General features: G+C 38.5%; 1 protein-coding gene across 5 annotated transcripts in view; it reads left to right on the forward strand.

Moving 5' to 3' along the window:
* nfkb1 (nuclear factor of kappa light polypeptide gene enhancer in B-cells 1) overlaps positions 1 to 15,502 on the forward strand; it is a 58,338-nt gene that overhangs the window by 32,781 nt on the left and 10,055 nt on the right. For all 5 annotated transcript variants that reach the window (XM_088931479.1, XM_088931382.1, XM_088931610.1 and 2 more), the window contains 9 exons: positions 1,176 to 1,280; positions 3,725 to 3,816; positions 4,660 to 4,798; positions 5,718 to 5,849; positions 7,062 to 7,160; positions 12,852 to 13,058; positions 13,528 to 13,669; positions 13,786 to 13,900; positions 14,185 to 14,386. In XM_088931479.1, coding sequence (XP_088787605.1) covers positions 1,176 to 1,280; positions 3,725 to 3,816; positions 4,660 to 4,798; positions 5,718 to 5,849; positions 7,062 to 7,160; positions 12,852 to 13,058; positions 13,528 to 13,669; positions 13,786 to 13,900; positions 14,185 to 14,386 — 1,233 coding nt within the window. The remainder of the gene's footprint in view (positions 1 to 1,175; positions 1,281 to 3,724; positions 3,817 to 4,659; positions 4,799 to 5,717; positions 5,850 to 7,061; positions 7,161 to 12,851; positions 13,059 to 13,527; positions 13,670 to 13,785; positions 13,901 to 14,184; positions 14,387 to 15,502) is intronic.

A 15,502-nucleotide genomic window follows, 5' to 3' on the forward strand; every position in this document is an offset into this window, starting at 1 on the left:
AACAGGAATATTCAAGCTTAACGTGAAAGATATTCAAGTGAAATGTGCGTGAAATGTGGGACAGGTTTCAGTTTCAACCACTGGTGAGGTATTGGCTTGTAAAGATTTCAATAGTCACAGGCCAAGGAAAAATCCACTCAGGAAAACAGTTGTTAAAAGCTTGCATGTAAATAATATGATATGAGTTTTGGTCAAATGTTTTGTGAAGAAAATCACGTTTTTTAGTCACATTGACAGAAAGTCTGGTGAAGCTTACTTAGTAACAGAAACTGCAACTCTCAAGTGGTAATAATCCCTTAATGACACAGGAAACGTAATGCCTGCACACGATACAAATGATTCCATAGCATGCTAAAAATATATGTATTTATAAAACATACTGGCCATACTGAAACCAAATATGCAAAACTTGTTCTAAACCAAGTTTGCATTCTAACATTACAATCTATTGAAATTTGTGAAAGATGAACTACAAAAATCAAGGCCTGTGTCTGAATTGAAATGTGATTGAGAGGTTTTGGTATGAGCTCAAGACTGTGCACTTGAGCAGGTCTCAGTACGAGAATGAACTGGAATAATTTTTTTATTGAATTATAATCAAAACCACTAAGTGGTCACAAATCGCTAAGGAATCATGTCAACATCTCTCGGCTGTCCTAAGAGCTTCAAAGAAGTCATTATTGCTAAAGGTGTTTCAACTAGCTAAGAATTTCATGGGTTTTAGTTTTGATATAGCATTTTTACAGTTTTGCAGAAGAAATTGCTAGAATTAATACTTTTCCACAAAAGCAAGACTCTTTCTGACAGAGATTCTTTCTAGAATTTTTTAGTTAGTTTTAGCACTTCTAAATTTTCATTGCGGTAGGCCAAATCTATGTGGCAATTATGTAAATTGTTTAACAAATATACTGTACAGTGGATTGATTTGACAGAATTAGAACATCCTTAACATTTAGTCAAGAGATGATAATAATCTTACATTCACAGCCATTATTCATATTTTAATATATATTTACACATTTTTCATTTCAATTTGAAACTGTTTTGAACTTAAGTGAAGTGAAGTGTAGTGGAGGGTGCTATGTGCTGTTTTTGTCTTTATTTTTTGCTCTTTTTTGCTTTTTGTTCAGTTTGTACAGAGTTTCTTACTATTCTATTTCTTTGCCTCTTCACAGAAGCCCCTAATGCCTCCAATTTGAAGATAGTGCGGATGGACCGTACAGCAGGCTGTGTCACTGGGGGAGAAGAGGTCTATCTCCTGTGTGACAAGGTTCAGAAAGGTAGGCAGTTTTGGTTTTTGTTCACACTCTTAATCATTGGCAACATATGTGTTACCATATTCAAAGTCAACATCTAATTAACAGATAAATTGGTTCATTGTAACAGACTTTGATGAGTGGTAATCTTGCACTACCTGATGTAATTTCAGGTAAACTAGTCTAAAACTAAAGCTTATCCCAGTTTATAAAGCAATTCCTCTGTATTTCCTCGGTATTTGTCTTTCCATTTTTAAGGAATATAGCATTTCTTGTGTATCTACAGTATATACAGTATATGTGTATACTTTGTTATAGGTTCTGTTTTTGTTTTTAATTTGGTCAAATTAAAAATGCTACACATTTTAAGTGTTGGTGTGTCTGCAGATTTAATAGGTCTATTCAACGCACCAGTGTCTGAAGAGTTGAAAGAATTTGTTTAATTAGTCCCGTTAAGCTATTAATGGCCAGATTGAGCTTGTTAAGAGCTAATTCGGGTGAAAACAGGCATACAAGCCCTCTAGGCCTAGGATTGCTGATCCCTGCACTATACAGTAAAGTAAAATTATACAATGAATCAATTTATCATTACTTCTTTATTAGACATAATTATAGCTGTACCTTTGATTTTGACATCTTTTTATATGTCATATATTATAAACTACCACAAAAGGACTACCATGTGCACTTAAGTGGTGGGTGAAGAGGGTCCCTCTTATATGTCAGTGAAGACATACGATACTATACTACTACCATAATACTATACAATATACTATACAATATAAACAAAATACCACAAATGCAACTAATGGTAGATTAGCATCATTTGAAAAGTTAAAAATATCTATAATGCACACGGGTACAGCAAGGGGAAAATAATTACAAAATGTAGGAACAGATATGTTAATATAAACTTATAGAAGCTGCTTTTATGAATTTGCATGAGTAGAATAGGCTGTTTAAAATATTTATGCATGTGCACAACATGAAAGATGAGTGTTAATGTAAAAATAAAACATCTTTAAAACATTTGGGAAACGTCTTAGCAGTTCAGTTAAATAAAAACAGCTGTTTAAGGACACTTGCTGTAATCATTTGAAACCATTTCTTAGCACTAGCTGGCCGTACAGCCTAAAGAGAGACTTGTTCAGCATGTTTAGCAAGGAAAAATGAAAACTTCCTGTACTAACAAGCACATGGTTCTTGTTCGAGTTTGCATGATTATGATCTTCTGTCCTTGGTGGTTTGCAAGTAATGCAGTCTAGCATGCCTTTCATCAAGGAAGTTATCAGCCCTAACTTTCTTTCAAGGGAATTCCCCAGGTGTTATGTAAATGTTGAAGGAATTAGAGTACTGTACTTTGTGGATTCTGGAGAGCAGGAGTGTACTTGTCCCAGATGACATTTGCTTCAGTTGTCTTCTGTAACTTTTTAGGCCTAAAAAAAAACATAAAACTTTAAGACAAATTATGCATTCAGTGTGTCATTATGAGTTAAAAAACAAAAACTCAGGGGTTATGATGAATTTTGTGTCATGGATATTGCAAAGAAATTAAGTACTCATCACTTTGCCAAAAATCACCCTAGTTTAGAAAAGGAAATAATTGAGAATCATGTATACCCTTTGTTTCTTCACACCTAAAATCTCCTTTTTCAGATGGTAAAATATCAGCATTATCCAGCAATACCAGGTTTAATTACACTACCAATAAAAATGTCATTTTAAAGATTTGAGTGGGAAGAACACATACACTACTTCAGAAGAGCTGAATTTAACTAGAAGTGTAAAAAAAAACCCGTTGGCACAATTATTTCTCACAAAATTAAAATTTAAAATTCATTAAAGAAATATGGGTTTCTATGATTTCTTCAGACATTAACAATCATGGAGACTTGTTAATTTAACTTGGGGCACATAAACAGGTGAAACAGAAATCTAAAATGTTATGTTACATGCACAAATGTCCTTTGAATACAGTACAGCACAATGCTTAGGGTTAAGATTCTGTTTCTTTTATGGTGTAATGTTCAACATGTTTTGCGATACAGTTCCTTTGTTATATAAATTTGGAATTCTAATGACATTTTTAAATGACACTATTTAGGGTCAAGATTTGAGGCATAGGGATGCTAAAATTGTGTAATTTGCAGAAATAGAAATTAAGAAAGGGCTTTTTTTAAAGGCAGGTAAGGACAACCTGACTTTAAAAATAGAGGATTTCTGTTGCATGGTAGATGTAGATATTTGAGCTAAAGGCTCTCGGACATAAGCAAAAACTAGGCGTTGTGTTTTTCAGTCTTGGTATTTTATTACATTTTCCTAAATATGTGATATTACAGCAATATTGTATATACATTTTCTGCTTTATAATTTGCACAAGTCTTTGCAGCATCAAACATCTAACTGCTTTACAGTGGAGTCTTAGCAGTTTCCCTGACCTGTTGACCTTGTTGTGCCGTTTCTAACAGATGACATACAGGTTCGCTTCTATGAGGACGATGAGACGGGTTTGGCCTGGGAGGCTTATGGAGATTTCTCTCCCACAGATGTGCACAGGCAGGTCAGTTCAGGGGGCGAAAAATGTTTCCCTGTAGCTCTCAGTTAATCGCACTGAGGGATCCCAGCTTGTTAGCAGCCCTGGGGGGGCATCTGCATAATTTCCCTAGAAATACCGTTTTGATTCCTGGTCACCTGTCTGAAAGCTGACAAAACATGCTCACAATCTGCAGGATTCTCACATGTGTATTGATGGGTTTTTGGTCAGTGTGCTTTTCATTTTTTTTTTGGATGAGTTGTGGAGGGGAAATGTTCAAAAGGCTAATGTTGTTTCTAATTGTTCTGTGCATATTTGATGAAAGTGAGCAGCAATCCCTGTTAAATAAGGCAAAAAGTACTTATGTCTCTTGCTCACCTGGGTAGATAAAGTCATCTGTTGAAATGTGTTAAAGGTCACCTTACTTAAAAGAGGATGCATAAACTCATGTTGGCTTCTGGATTTCAAACATGATTTAGGACAGTCAGCTTTGTGTTTTTGTTTAATGCTTCCAGTTAATGATAGAGCCTAATTACTTCCACAATATTCTAAAATATGATGAAATCCTTAATTAGACTGTTGAGACCTATTTAACTTATTTACTTGGGAAAATATCATTACCCCCTGCCAGTTCATAACTGTGCTGGTACACGTTCTTACACATGGCAGTGCATCTTGAATGTTAACATTGAGGTTTACTGTTTACTGTTAATGTCTATAATTACATCTCTTTAAAATATTTTTTTTCTGTGCTATGATTATTAAAGCATGCATAATACTTTTTGCAGAGACAAAAAGCTTTAATTTTCCTATTAGTTTAAACACAATTTTAGAAGTAATAACCATTTCTCTTGTATTTTCCTCTTTCAGTTTGCTATAGTCTTTAAGACACCAAAGTACCGGGACCTCAACTTGCAGAAACCTACTTCTGTATTTGTGCAGCTCAAGAGAAAGTCTGACAATGAGACAAGTGAACCTAAACCCTTCACATACCATCCACAGGTTATAGGTAATTGTGCCCTGTTCTCAGCCATCAATATAGCCAACACAAACATTAACTGTATATTGCATATCTAATAAAGAGTATTCCATATAGATATGTTTGTAATAGGTTATGTTTTTTATTTTTATTGCCTCTGTAAATTAATTAATATTTACTAAATTAATTGAAATTAATATTTTCTTTTCAGGCAGTAACACTACTTATCCACATGTTGTCTATATATACCAGTATGCAAAATTAATTCTTACATTTCTTGTTCACAATCAGGAGTTACAATATATGGTAGTGATTTCTGCTTTTATAATTAGTTTGATTGTTGTGAACACAGTGGTGACTCTTCAGTTCAGGTCTCCAGTCAGTGTTTAAGATGATACTATGTATTATTTTATTATGAAAATGTTTTGCTTTCAATTTTAAAAGTGAACTCCTTGGGATTTATGGAAGAGGTTAAAATGTATTACAAGTCTAACAATGTACCATTACAGAAGACAACAGTGTGGAGTCACTCACAAGGCTCATGTTTGTGGAATTCCAGTCCCCTTTCCTAGTAAAGTTCAGGTTAACTGTAATTACATGTTACATGTTATCAACTGTTAAGAGTTACACTTAATCCTCACACATTGTTGAGGTGTTTCGGAGGGCTTGAGGTTGCTAAGCAACATAGAGCCGGTTGTTTCCCACAAGGAGAGATTTAGTTAAAGTATTACGCTGTCAAATAAACAGTGTTCCTAGTAACACCAAAATGTAACTTTTGAGACGGAAAAGAGGAAAAAATAAGATAATTGAATGGGTATTAATCTAGAAAAGCCATGTCAAAGAATTTTGTTACCGAAAGGAACTGAAGTTTGTTGAGATGTTTGGAAATGCTTCTGTTTGTCTACCCATGTATTTGACTGTATGGTTTGTGTTCTGCTGTGGTGTGCAGACAAGGAAGAGGTACAGCGTAAGAGGCAGAAGACCCTACCTAACTTCCAGGACTTTGGTCCCCCTGGGGCAGGTGGTGGGATGTACAGAGGAGGGGGTCCCGGGACCGGTGGGGGCCCGAGCACTGGAGGAGGTGAATGAGACGTCGGTGTTAAATTTACAGCCATCCTGTGTGGACATGTTTTCAGGCTTGATCCCCATTCAACAAGCACCAGCCTGCTAGGAAATGTGATAGCACTGTCATTCTTTTAGTGTCACGGCTGAGATAAATAGTCAGAATTGTCATACTATATTCCATGCATAACATTTTATTTCCTAGTAAAAGGTATTTCATACATAAAGGATAATTAAGGAATTAAATTAAATATGTAGGAAGACAGCTTTCTCGTGCATTATTAGCTTCACGGAAAATAAAAAAAATATGTTCCTCAAAGAATTAAGTCATCACTGAGAAAAAAATATTTTCATTCGATTGCTGCCAATGAAATTGTTCTTTTTTGTATAAAGTTGTAACTCTTTGATTTTTGGGAAAATCTGAAAATTAGGTTATAGTGTAACTTCTCTACTTTTTACTTTTTTGTCCTTGTGTTACCTTACCTATACAGTGATCAAGACACAATGAAAGCTTAAAATGTCCCCTTTGCAATATAAAATCATGCACTACTCTGATTTTCATTAAATGGAGACAATCTTGTTTCCAGATTGTAGATGCAGTCCTGTGAGCATATTGTCTTTTCAGGAAAGCAGTAAATATGCTTACCTAGCTAAGCACTACCTTTTCAAGTTCAAGTTCCTGTTTATTTGTCATTCCAGCCATATACAAGTATACCGTGAAACGAAATATCGTTTCTCCTCGTCCGCAGTGCAAATATAGACAGGACACTGATATAGACATTGTAAACAGGATACACATAGTGCAAACTGCAGATAGTGCAAATTACAAGGCAATACATAATACAATATACACAACACACTGGGGGGGATTTAAACCCTGTTTCTGGAATTGGAATGGGTACAAGTAGATTCCAGGGTGTTGAGATTTGTTATGCCCCAAAATATTCCATCTTATTCAGAGTTTTTAGGTCCAGCACCCAAGAATATTGTTATTTTCTTTCAGATTATTTTTAATAATAATTCACAATTCCTTGCATTTCTTTAGCGCTTTTCTGGACACTCCACTCAAAGTGCTTTACAGGTAATGTGGACACCCCTCCACCACCACCAATGTGTAGCACCCACCTGAATGATGTGATGGCAGCCACTTGTTTTTGAAAAAGTGTAATTTCTCTGTAGTTATTTCTATATATATATAATACCCAAACTGTTCTTTGTTTTTCTTTAACAGGCCAATGCAATTTCCAGGGATACCAAGGCTATAACAATTTTGGAGGTGGTTATCCATTCTCCCATGGTCCAGGAGGTCCTGGTGCAGGAATGAAGCACGGTAAGTACTCAGATCATTCTCAGATTGTTCTGTCCTGTTTTTTTTTTCTCTGATTGCAGAAAGTGCCATAATTCACACTTTTCAGAAAACCATTGGAAAGGTAGAATTCCCCTTAATTTTTAAATGGAATTTCTAAATTTCCAATTCTCACGCCATAGCTATCCATCCATTTTCTAACTGCTTTAGCCAGTCCAGGGTGTCAGTAAATCTAGGGCCTATGCTGGGAACCAATAGGCGCATGGCAGGATTCACCCTGGACAGGACGCCAGTCCATCACAGGGCAAGCACAGATACAAACAAGTATGTTTTTGCACTGTAGGAGGAAACTGGAGTACCTGAATGAAACATAGATATGGGGGGCAATGCTCACATAGAAAGGCAGCAGTGTTAACTGCTGCACAACTGACTCACCCCTCCATATCTGCAGGTAACTGCCAAAATAAAGAAAAAAATTTAGCAAGTGAGGGATACAAAATATATGGAAAGCAGGTGCTTGCACACAGGTGTGATTCCTGTTTCCTTAATTAAGCAAAAAACATGTCATCGTTGTTGGGGTTATGCGTAAAATGTTGGACAGGCCTGTTTGCCCATTATTTGGTCTACTATGGCCAGAATAAGAGATCTTAGTTAGAGGGGTGATTGATGGGGCATGTTTGGCAGGAATTTCAGTGATGAAGACTGCTTAACAGTGATGTTGGTGATGCTGGCATGGATGTCTGAGGGAAACTAGGGGCACCTGTGGACAAAAGCCATGTACTCCTTGACCATGATCCCAGTGCATTATTTCGAGATGCAAGGCAAGCAACTCTGAATCCATTGACTTCAGATGTCAATGTGAGGTGTGGGCAGGCAGCTTTGTCAAGTACGGTCCATCGAGAACAATGGCAGTGGCCTAATGAGCAGTGGAAAAAGTCATATGGTCAGATGAGTCAACTTTCACCCTCTTCTCAACATCTTCTCACACACAAGTGCATATGTGGCACACACCAGGCGAAGCCTACAGGCTCTAGAGCTTGTTTCCCAATGATGAAGGGTTTTGGTGGCTCTGTTATGGTGTGGGGTGCATTTTCGGGCATGGTTTAGGTCCACTCAACACCTTAGAGGGCAAGATAAATGCCAATAAATACAAAAGCCATTCTGAGTGAGCACATTCATCCTATTTCTATCCTAAGGGGAATTGGATCTTCCAGAGTAATGATGCACAGGGTCAATGAATGTATGATGAGTATGAAAACAATGTAAACTATATGCCTTGGCCATCCCAGTTGACGGATGTCGACCGAATTGAACACTTAAGAGAGATTCTACTTGAGACAGTATTTTCCACCAGTATCAACAATACACGTAATTATATGGAGCAATGGTGTTGCATCTCTCCAATTAAATTCCATGCACTTTGTAGTTCCATGTACTTTACAACATATAAAAACACTTTATTTTCGTGTTTCCTATATTTTGGCAGTTATCTGTATTTGAACTATTTTGTTTTGGTAATAAAGCGGTTGTATTGCTAATGATTTTTCCTAGCACTCAACAATCTTTGTGCAAGCTGGTGAGTCACCGATAACAGGTGTGCTCTAAACTGTGGACAGCTGGCCCACAGAAAAAACAACCAAGCTAGGAAATATATGTGCCAATGAAGAAGTTCTCACTGATAATACTGATTTGCTTTTTGTTTCTCCTTTTGTTTCTCCTTAATATTCTGCTTGTTGCACAAGATGGTTTAAGAAAGCTATAAAGTCCAATTTGATAGCCAATACCAAGCCAATGACTACTACTAATAAGCCATTCTCAGATATAAAAAAGCCTTGCAGTCTTGAGTTATTGCACCTTTAGATTTGATTCTGCTCTTATATTAAAAATCATCATAATATGAAATTCGGTTGATCCAGTAGTACTTTGATGATTGACCTGGTGCTGATCGACAATCGTTGGAAAACGGCAGTGAGAAATTGCCGTACATATCAGGGCGCAGATATTAACTCAGACCACAGTCTCATACTTGCCCCAATCAGACTTCAACTGCACAGGATACGTGTGCAGGCCAAGACAGTCTATCGACCTGACTTAAACATGATCTAGCAATATACTGGGCACCTCAAGTTGTAGCTAATGGACCTTGATGATCGATTAACATTTATAAAAAGGGCAATTCACAAGGCAGAGAGGGAAAGCATCCCAGAGACACACAAACTGAACAAGCCGTGGATTACAGTTAACACGCTTGAGCTGGCTTCACAAAAACGTAAAGCCAAGCAGCATCGTCTGGACTCACCAGAGGCAATGAGCAATTACTGTCAGATTTGCAAACTGGTCAAGAACGCAACTGCAGTGGACGAAGAATGGATCAAACAAAAATGCAAACAGATCGAGGAATGCATTGTACAAAACCGCAGGCACGAATCTTACACCTTGATTAAAACGCTTACACGCATGTGGGAACCCTGTCGGAAAGCTATCCGTGACAAAAATGGAAAGATACACCAGGACCGCAATGCAATTATAGAATGTTGGACAGAATATTGCAGCGAGTTATATCAATACAGATGGAGTCCGCGTTACATTCACGTTGTGTTCGTATGGCATAGGCCTTGTACAAATACTTGAAGATGTTGGCCATCGTGCCAAAGCAGCCGTTAAGGTTGGAAAGTGGTTCACTTCGTCGATAAGAACATGACAAGGCGACCCAATCTCGCCGACAGTCTTCACAACTTACCTAGAGCAAGTTATGAATCGAGTCTTTCACACAGCGAAAGGCATTTCTGTACAAGGAATGTAGATTACTAACATTCGCTGATGATGTCGACATTCTCGAGGAGTCATGGGCTCAGCTTCGAAACGACATGAACATACTGCACACTAATGGAGGAAAGACTAAAACGATTACTTTTGGCGAAGATAACCTTCCGCCACAAGGTATCGCAATAGGAAATGGGCAACTTGAAGACGTCAATTCTTTCCTGTACCTTGGAAGCCTACTGACAAAAGATGAAAACTGCAGCCACAAGATTCGATGTTGCCTTGGCTTTGCTGCCACTGCCATGGCCAAGCTGAACACGATATGGCGCAGTGGACATATCAGCCTGGAGACAAAACTCGACCTTCTATGGACGTGTGTGTTCACAGTGTGGCTCTTTATGCTTGTGAAACGTGGATACTTAAGAAGATAGATTGAGATCTATTCTGCGCGTATGCTGGTAGTATTATATGACGAATACATAAATACGCCAGCAAATTGGTCAGAAGTGCACCTTGTCACAGGTTGTAGCGGGTCGTAAGCTCCAGCTATTCGGCCATATCTGTTGAATGAATAATGATAGACTATTCAAAAATGTAATGCTCGGAGGTATAAGTGGACCCAGCCGCCATGGACGACCACATCGCGAATGGCTGGATGACATTCTAGAGTGGTGAGGGGATGAACTACAACCACTTGTCCACGCAGCCAAGGATCGATGGTTGTGGAGGGGAATAATGGACACTGCATTGGACTCCAACGGAGTTGATCTCCATGGACAGTGATGATGATGATGATGAGTAATACTTTCTTTCAGTAATAAGATTTTTTTTTTAGTAGGGTATCTAGGATCCCTGTTTGTAGGAATTACAGTCCCCCTCAGAATTACTGGCACCCTTGGTAAAGATGAGCAAAAAAGACTATGGAAAAAATGTCTTTTGTGTTCATCAGTTTGATCTTACACTGAAAATATGAGACAAAGCTAAACTTTCAGTGAGGTAAAATTATTCAAAGAAAAAAAATCCTTATAAAAAAATTAAACATTTTTCTCAAAAACACATGTGTCACAATTATTGGCACCCCTGCATTTAGTACTTTGTGCACCCTCCCTTTGCCAAGATAACAGCACAGAGTCTTTTCTTATAATGCTGGATGAGGTAGGAGAACACATATAAAGGGATCTGAGACCATTCCTCCATACAAAATCTCTCCACATCCTTCAGAGTCCTTGGTCCTCGCTTGTGGACTCTCCTCTTTAGCTCACCCCACAGGTTTTCAATGGGGTTTAGGTCAGGGGACTGGGATAGCCACTGCAAAAGCTTGATTCTGTGGTCAATGAACCATTTCTGTATGGATTTGGAGGTATGCTTTGTTGCTTTGGAAGATCCAACAATGACCCAGTCTTGGCCTCCTGGCAGAAGCAGACAGATTTTGATCTAAAATCTCCTGGTATTTGATGGATTCCATGATGCCCTGTATCCTAACAATATTCCCAGGGCCTTTGTATGAAAAACAGCCCCACAACATCACAGATCCACCACCGTACTTCACAGTAGGTATTGGGTTCTTTTCTGCATGACCTTGACTCTTTTTATGCCTAATCCACTTCTGGTGTTTGTTGCCAAAAAGCTCTATTTTTGTCTCATCTGACCATAGAACCCGGTTCCAATCAAAGTTCCAGTGATGTTTAGCGAACTCCAGGCACTTACGTTTGTGATTTGACGACAGGAGAGGCTTTCTTCTGGCAAGCCTTCCAAATAGTTTGTTGGCATGAGGGTGGCATCTAATTGTAGTTTTGGAGACTTGGTGACCCCAGGACGCAACCTACACCTGCAATTGTCCAACTGTGATCCTTGGAGAAAGTTTTGCCTCTGAACCATCTTCTTCACTGTGTGTGGGGGCAAAAATCTTCCAGGCAGGTTGATCATACAGTAGCTCCAGTTTGAAACTTCTTAATTATTGCCCTTAGTGGAGATGGGTATTTTCAGGTATGAAGCTTTTTTTATAGCCATTGCCTGATTAATGAAGGTCAACAACCTTTTGTCTCATTTCATTTGTGTATTCTCTGATCTACCCCTTGTTGATGGATGACTAAGGGTGTTTGGTTTGCATGTCACCTCATATTTATACCCCAGTGAAACAGGAAGTCATGGATGACCACTTCCTAAAATATGAATAAAATATGAAAATGGTCATATATGTCAATTAGATTTTGTTCATAGGAATTTCTAGGGGAGGCAATAATTGTGACACGTGTTTTTGAGAAAAATGTTTAGTTTTTTATAAGGATTTTTTTTCTTTGACCAATTTTACCTCACTGAAAGGTTGGATTTCTCTCATATTTTCAGTGTAAAATCAAGCTGATAAAGAACAAAGACAATTTGTCCTAGCCTTTTTTGCTCATCTTTACCAAGGTGCCAATAATTCTGGAGAGCACTGTATATCAAAGTATCATTCCTCCTATTTTATGATTTTAGGCTCCGCAATATCCCAAATGGTAATTAAAAGGTGAAATGGATACAGACTGTGTTGTGAACCAAGAAAAGCACTGTTTTAATAAGCACCTTTCACATTTCTTTCGGTGTGTTTTCCTCATACAGCTGATTTATCATTTCATTGCTTAAGAAAATCTCTCCAGCACTTCACAGTCCACAATACGTTGTCAGGCAGATGTACAGACATTTCTCAGCAATAAAAGCCAAGTTTTTATTTCAGACCTAACTGGGTATAAAACTTTACATTCTTACAGTGGAGCTGGTATTTATGCTGTATTGCAGATTTGCTTCTAAATAGTATAATATCATTAGTTATGGTACAGTTTTGTTTAATGTTTATATCATGATTGAGAAAGATTCCTTGAAAAGGGGACCTGAAGTCAGAAAAGTTCAAAACATCGTGCTGTAGAGGGTAGGATTGCCTTTGATTTTGTTGTAACCAGTGTTTCAATACTGCAGCTTCTAAAGGCCCGACTGATGATGCAGATGATGACAGCGACAGTGATACAGACGAAGACCCAGCGACTGCAGGAATTGTACAGATTTGTGGCCAACAAGCATCGGAGGAGATCAGGCTACCCCCGAAGGTGGAGCAATCCAGCTCTACAGAAGACTCAAGCCCTCCTGAAGACCCAGCATCAGCAGAAGAAGAGGAAAATACTGCAGGCAAGTTGTTTATTGGAAGGAATAAAAATAAGCCTATTTCTATACATATTTGGAAATGTATCCCTCAGTTTTGAAATTGAAAATTAACTCTTCTTCACAAACTTGCACATATATATCAGGTTTGCTGTATTACTCAGAACTTTTCCATAATAAGGTGGTGATTATTGCTATTTTTACCTTATTGATTTATTTGCCACCATTATGCAGAGTGACTGCAGTAGCCTTTTTCATGAGAGTCCTTATCATGCCTTTCTCAAACACTGCTGTGTTTGTGTCTTGCTCATCATGTGCTTCATGTTCTTTCACAATGTCCGCCCTCTCAAAGGTGCTCCTATGAAATAGGATGAGCCCTGTTTTTTTACCCCCCTGGTGTGTGGAGTACTTGCTACCGCAGCTGTTCATGCAGCATATTTTAGACATCTTTTTTTTTTGCTCCGTGGCGGAGATGTTCTGTGGCTTCTCTTTCCAGACCTGCTCTTTGGAGAAAAGGCCATGCAGCTGGCCCAGCGTCACGCCGAGGCGCTTTTCAACTACGCCGTCACGGGGGACGTGAAGATGCTGCTGGCCGTCTTGCGCCCCCTTCTGGCTGTCCAGGATGAGAACGGGGACACGTAAGTCAACAGTCCCCTTTTTCAAGGGAACCACATACATGCCACCTGTGTACAAGTATATATAGATATCAGCTAAATCGGACTTGAATCCAGTCGTGTTTTACTGTTCTATCCAGGGGCTTGCACCTCGGGGTAATCCACAGCAGGACCGATGCTGTGAAGAGTTTGGCTGAAGTCATCTCTGCCCTTCCAGGAGATGATGTTCTGAGCATGAGAAACGATCTCTACCAGGTATGGTCCCTTTATCAAGTGTGATTGCCCATGTCTGCTCCAGACCAGCTCTGGACTGTCACCAGTAAAGCTAATCTCAATTTTAAGGTTTAGAACAAATGCTGTTGCTTTTTCCTGAAAGATACATTTTGAGGAATGTTGTCATTTTCTCTTGGGTTGAAAAAATGAATGAATATATGAAGGAATTGCTATCTTTAGTTTCTTTGCTCATGCTTTATTAAAAGTACTAGAGATTAGACGGTGTGGGGAAAAGCCATTGACTGACGCAAACGCCATTGTTTCAGACACCCTTGCACTTGGCGGTTATCACCAAGCAGGCAGAGGCAGTGGAAGCTCTGCTCAAGGCCAGTGCGAATATGAGCCTCACAGATCGTCGTGGTAACACTGCTCTCCACCTCGCTGCCAAAGAAGGAGAAGGGAAGATTTTGAACCTGCTGCTGGGACATAAGGATGCAGCTGAACTCATTAACCTCCCCAATGCTGCGGGTAAGTAGCATCTTAATGCTGTATGGTGCAGGGTTTCAGTATACAGTATAATGCTTTCAAGTTGCAGATTAAATAAACACCAACAAAGATGAAGACTACTAGAGTCCAAGGAGTTCCAGTGTGATTGCAGATTTACTGTTTTCAATCGAGCCTTATGAGATGTTCAGGGAATATCAGAATCTTTAGAAATCTTTAGACCGTAAAGCATGGGAGGTTTACAGTGCCGTGAAAAAGTATGCAATAATTTCAGTATTCTTTTATTAACATAAAAGGCTTTCCCCATGAGCAGTTAGTGGAAAATAAACTAAAATTCAGTATGATGTTTTACAGTATATGGTGTTAGCATTTTAGTAGAGTTTTCACTAACTGCTCATAGGGAAGGCTTTGTATGTGAATAAAAGAATATTGAAATTAGTGCAAAAAAATCTGGAAGCCAGTACAGAGTGTGGTATAACAATTTCCTTCCTCTTCCTCTAGCCCTAGTTATTATTTCTTATGGTTCTGAATTTGGGAGTAGCAGTAATTTTGGCCGTGAAACAGAAAAACACATCTTGTGAGTCAGGAAATGGCATTAATCATAGGCAAGCAAGACCATTCAATACATGATCAAAACCAAGCAACTTTCTGGCCAGTAGCAAAATGAGGCAATTATGATGCTGCTGTCTGATAGTGCAAGTTGAGAAGAAAAGTCTATTCTTTTTATTTTACTTTGCACTATTATAATATAGTCATACTACCACAATGAATGTAGTTCAAATCAGGCCTGGGATGCATGCCGTATTGAATTTACATGTATAAATTCTTTCCAGCTCTCAGGGTGCTCTATTTTCCTCCTACGTACAAAATATGTGCTGCTGTAGGAGACTGGTGACTCGAAATTGTCCCCTTGTGCTTCTCTCAGTGTTTGTGTCTGTCCTGCAGTGGACTGGTGCATAGATCCAGGGCATTTTATGCTTCCAAGATTAACTTTAGGTTACAGTGAACCTTATTGGGAATAAGCAGCTTTTTGATAATGGATGAAGCTTCATAATCACAGTGTGTAGTCTTCAGCTGCAATATAACACAGGTTGAGCTATGGACTTCAAATCCTGTAATTTAGAATTTGTTTCCCAGAGT

This window comes from Atractosteus spatula, chromosome 1 (assembly GCF_055471065.1).
Source record: "Atractosteus spatula isolate fAtrSpa1 chromosome 1, fAtrSpa1.hap1, whole genome shotgun sequence".
Taxonomy (NCBI): domain Eukaryota; kingdom Metazoa; phylum Chordata; class Actinopteri; order Semionotiformes; family Lepisosteidae; genus Atractosteus; species Atractosteus spatula.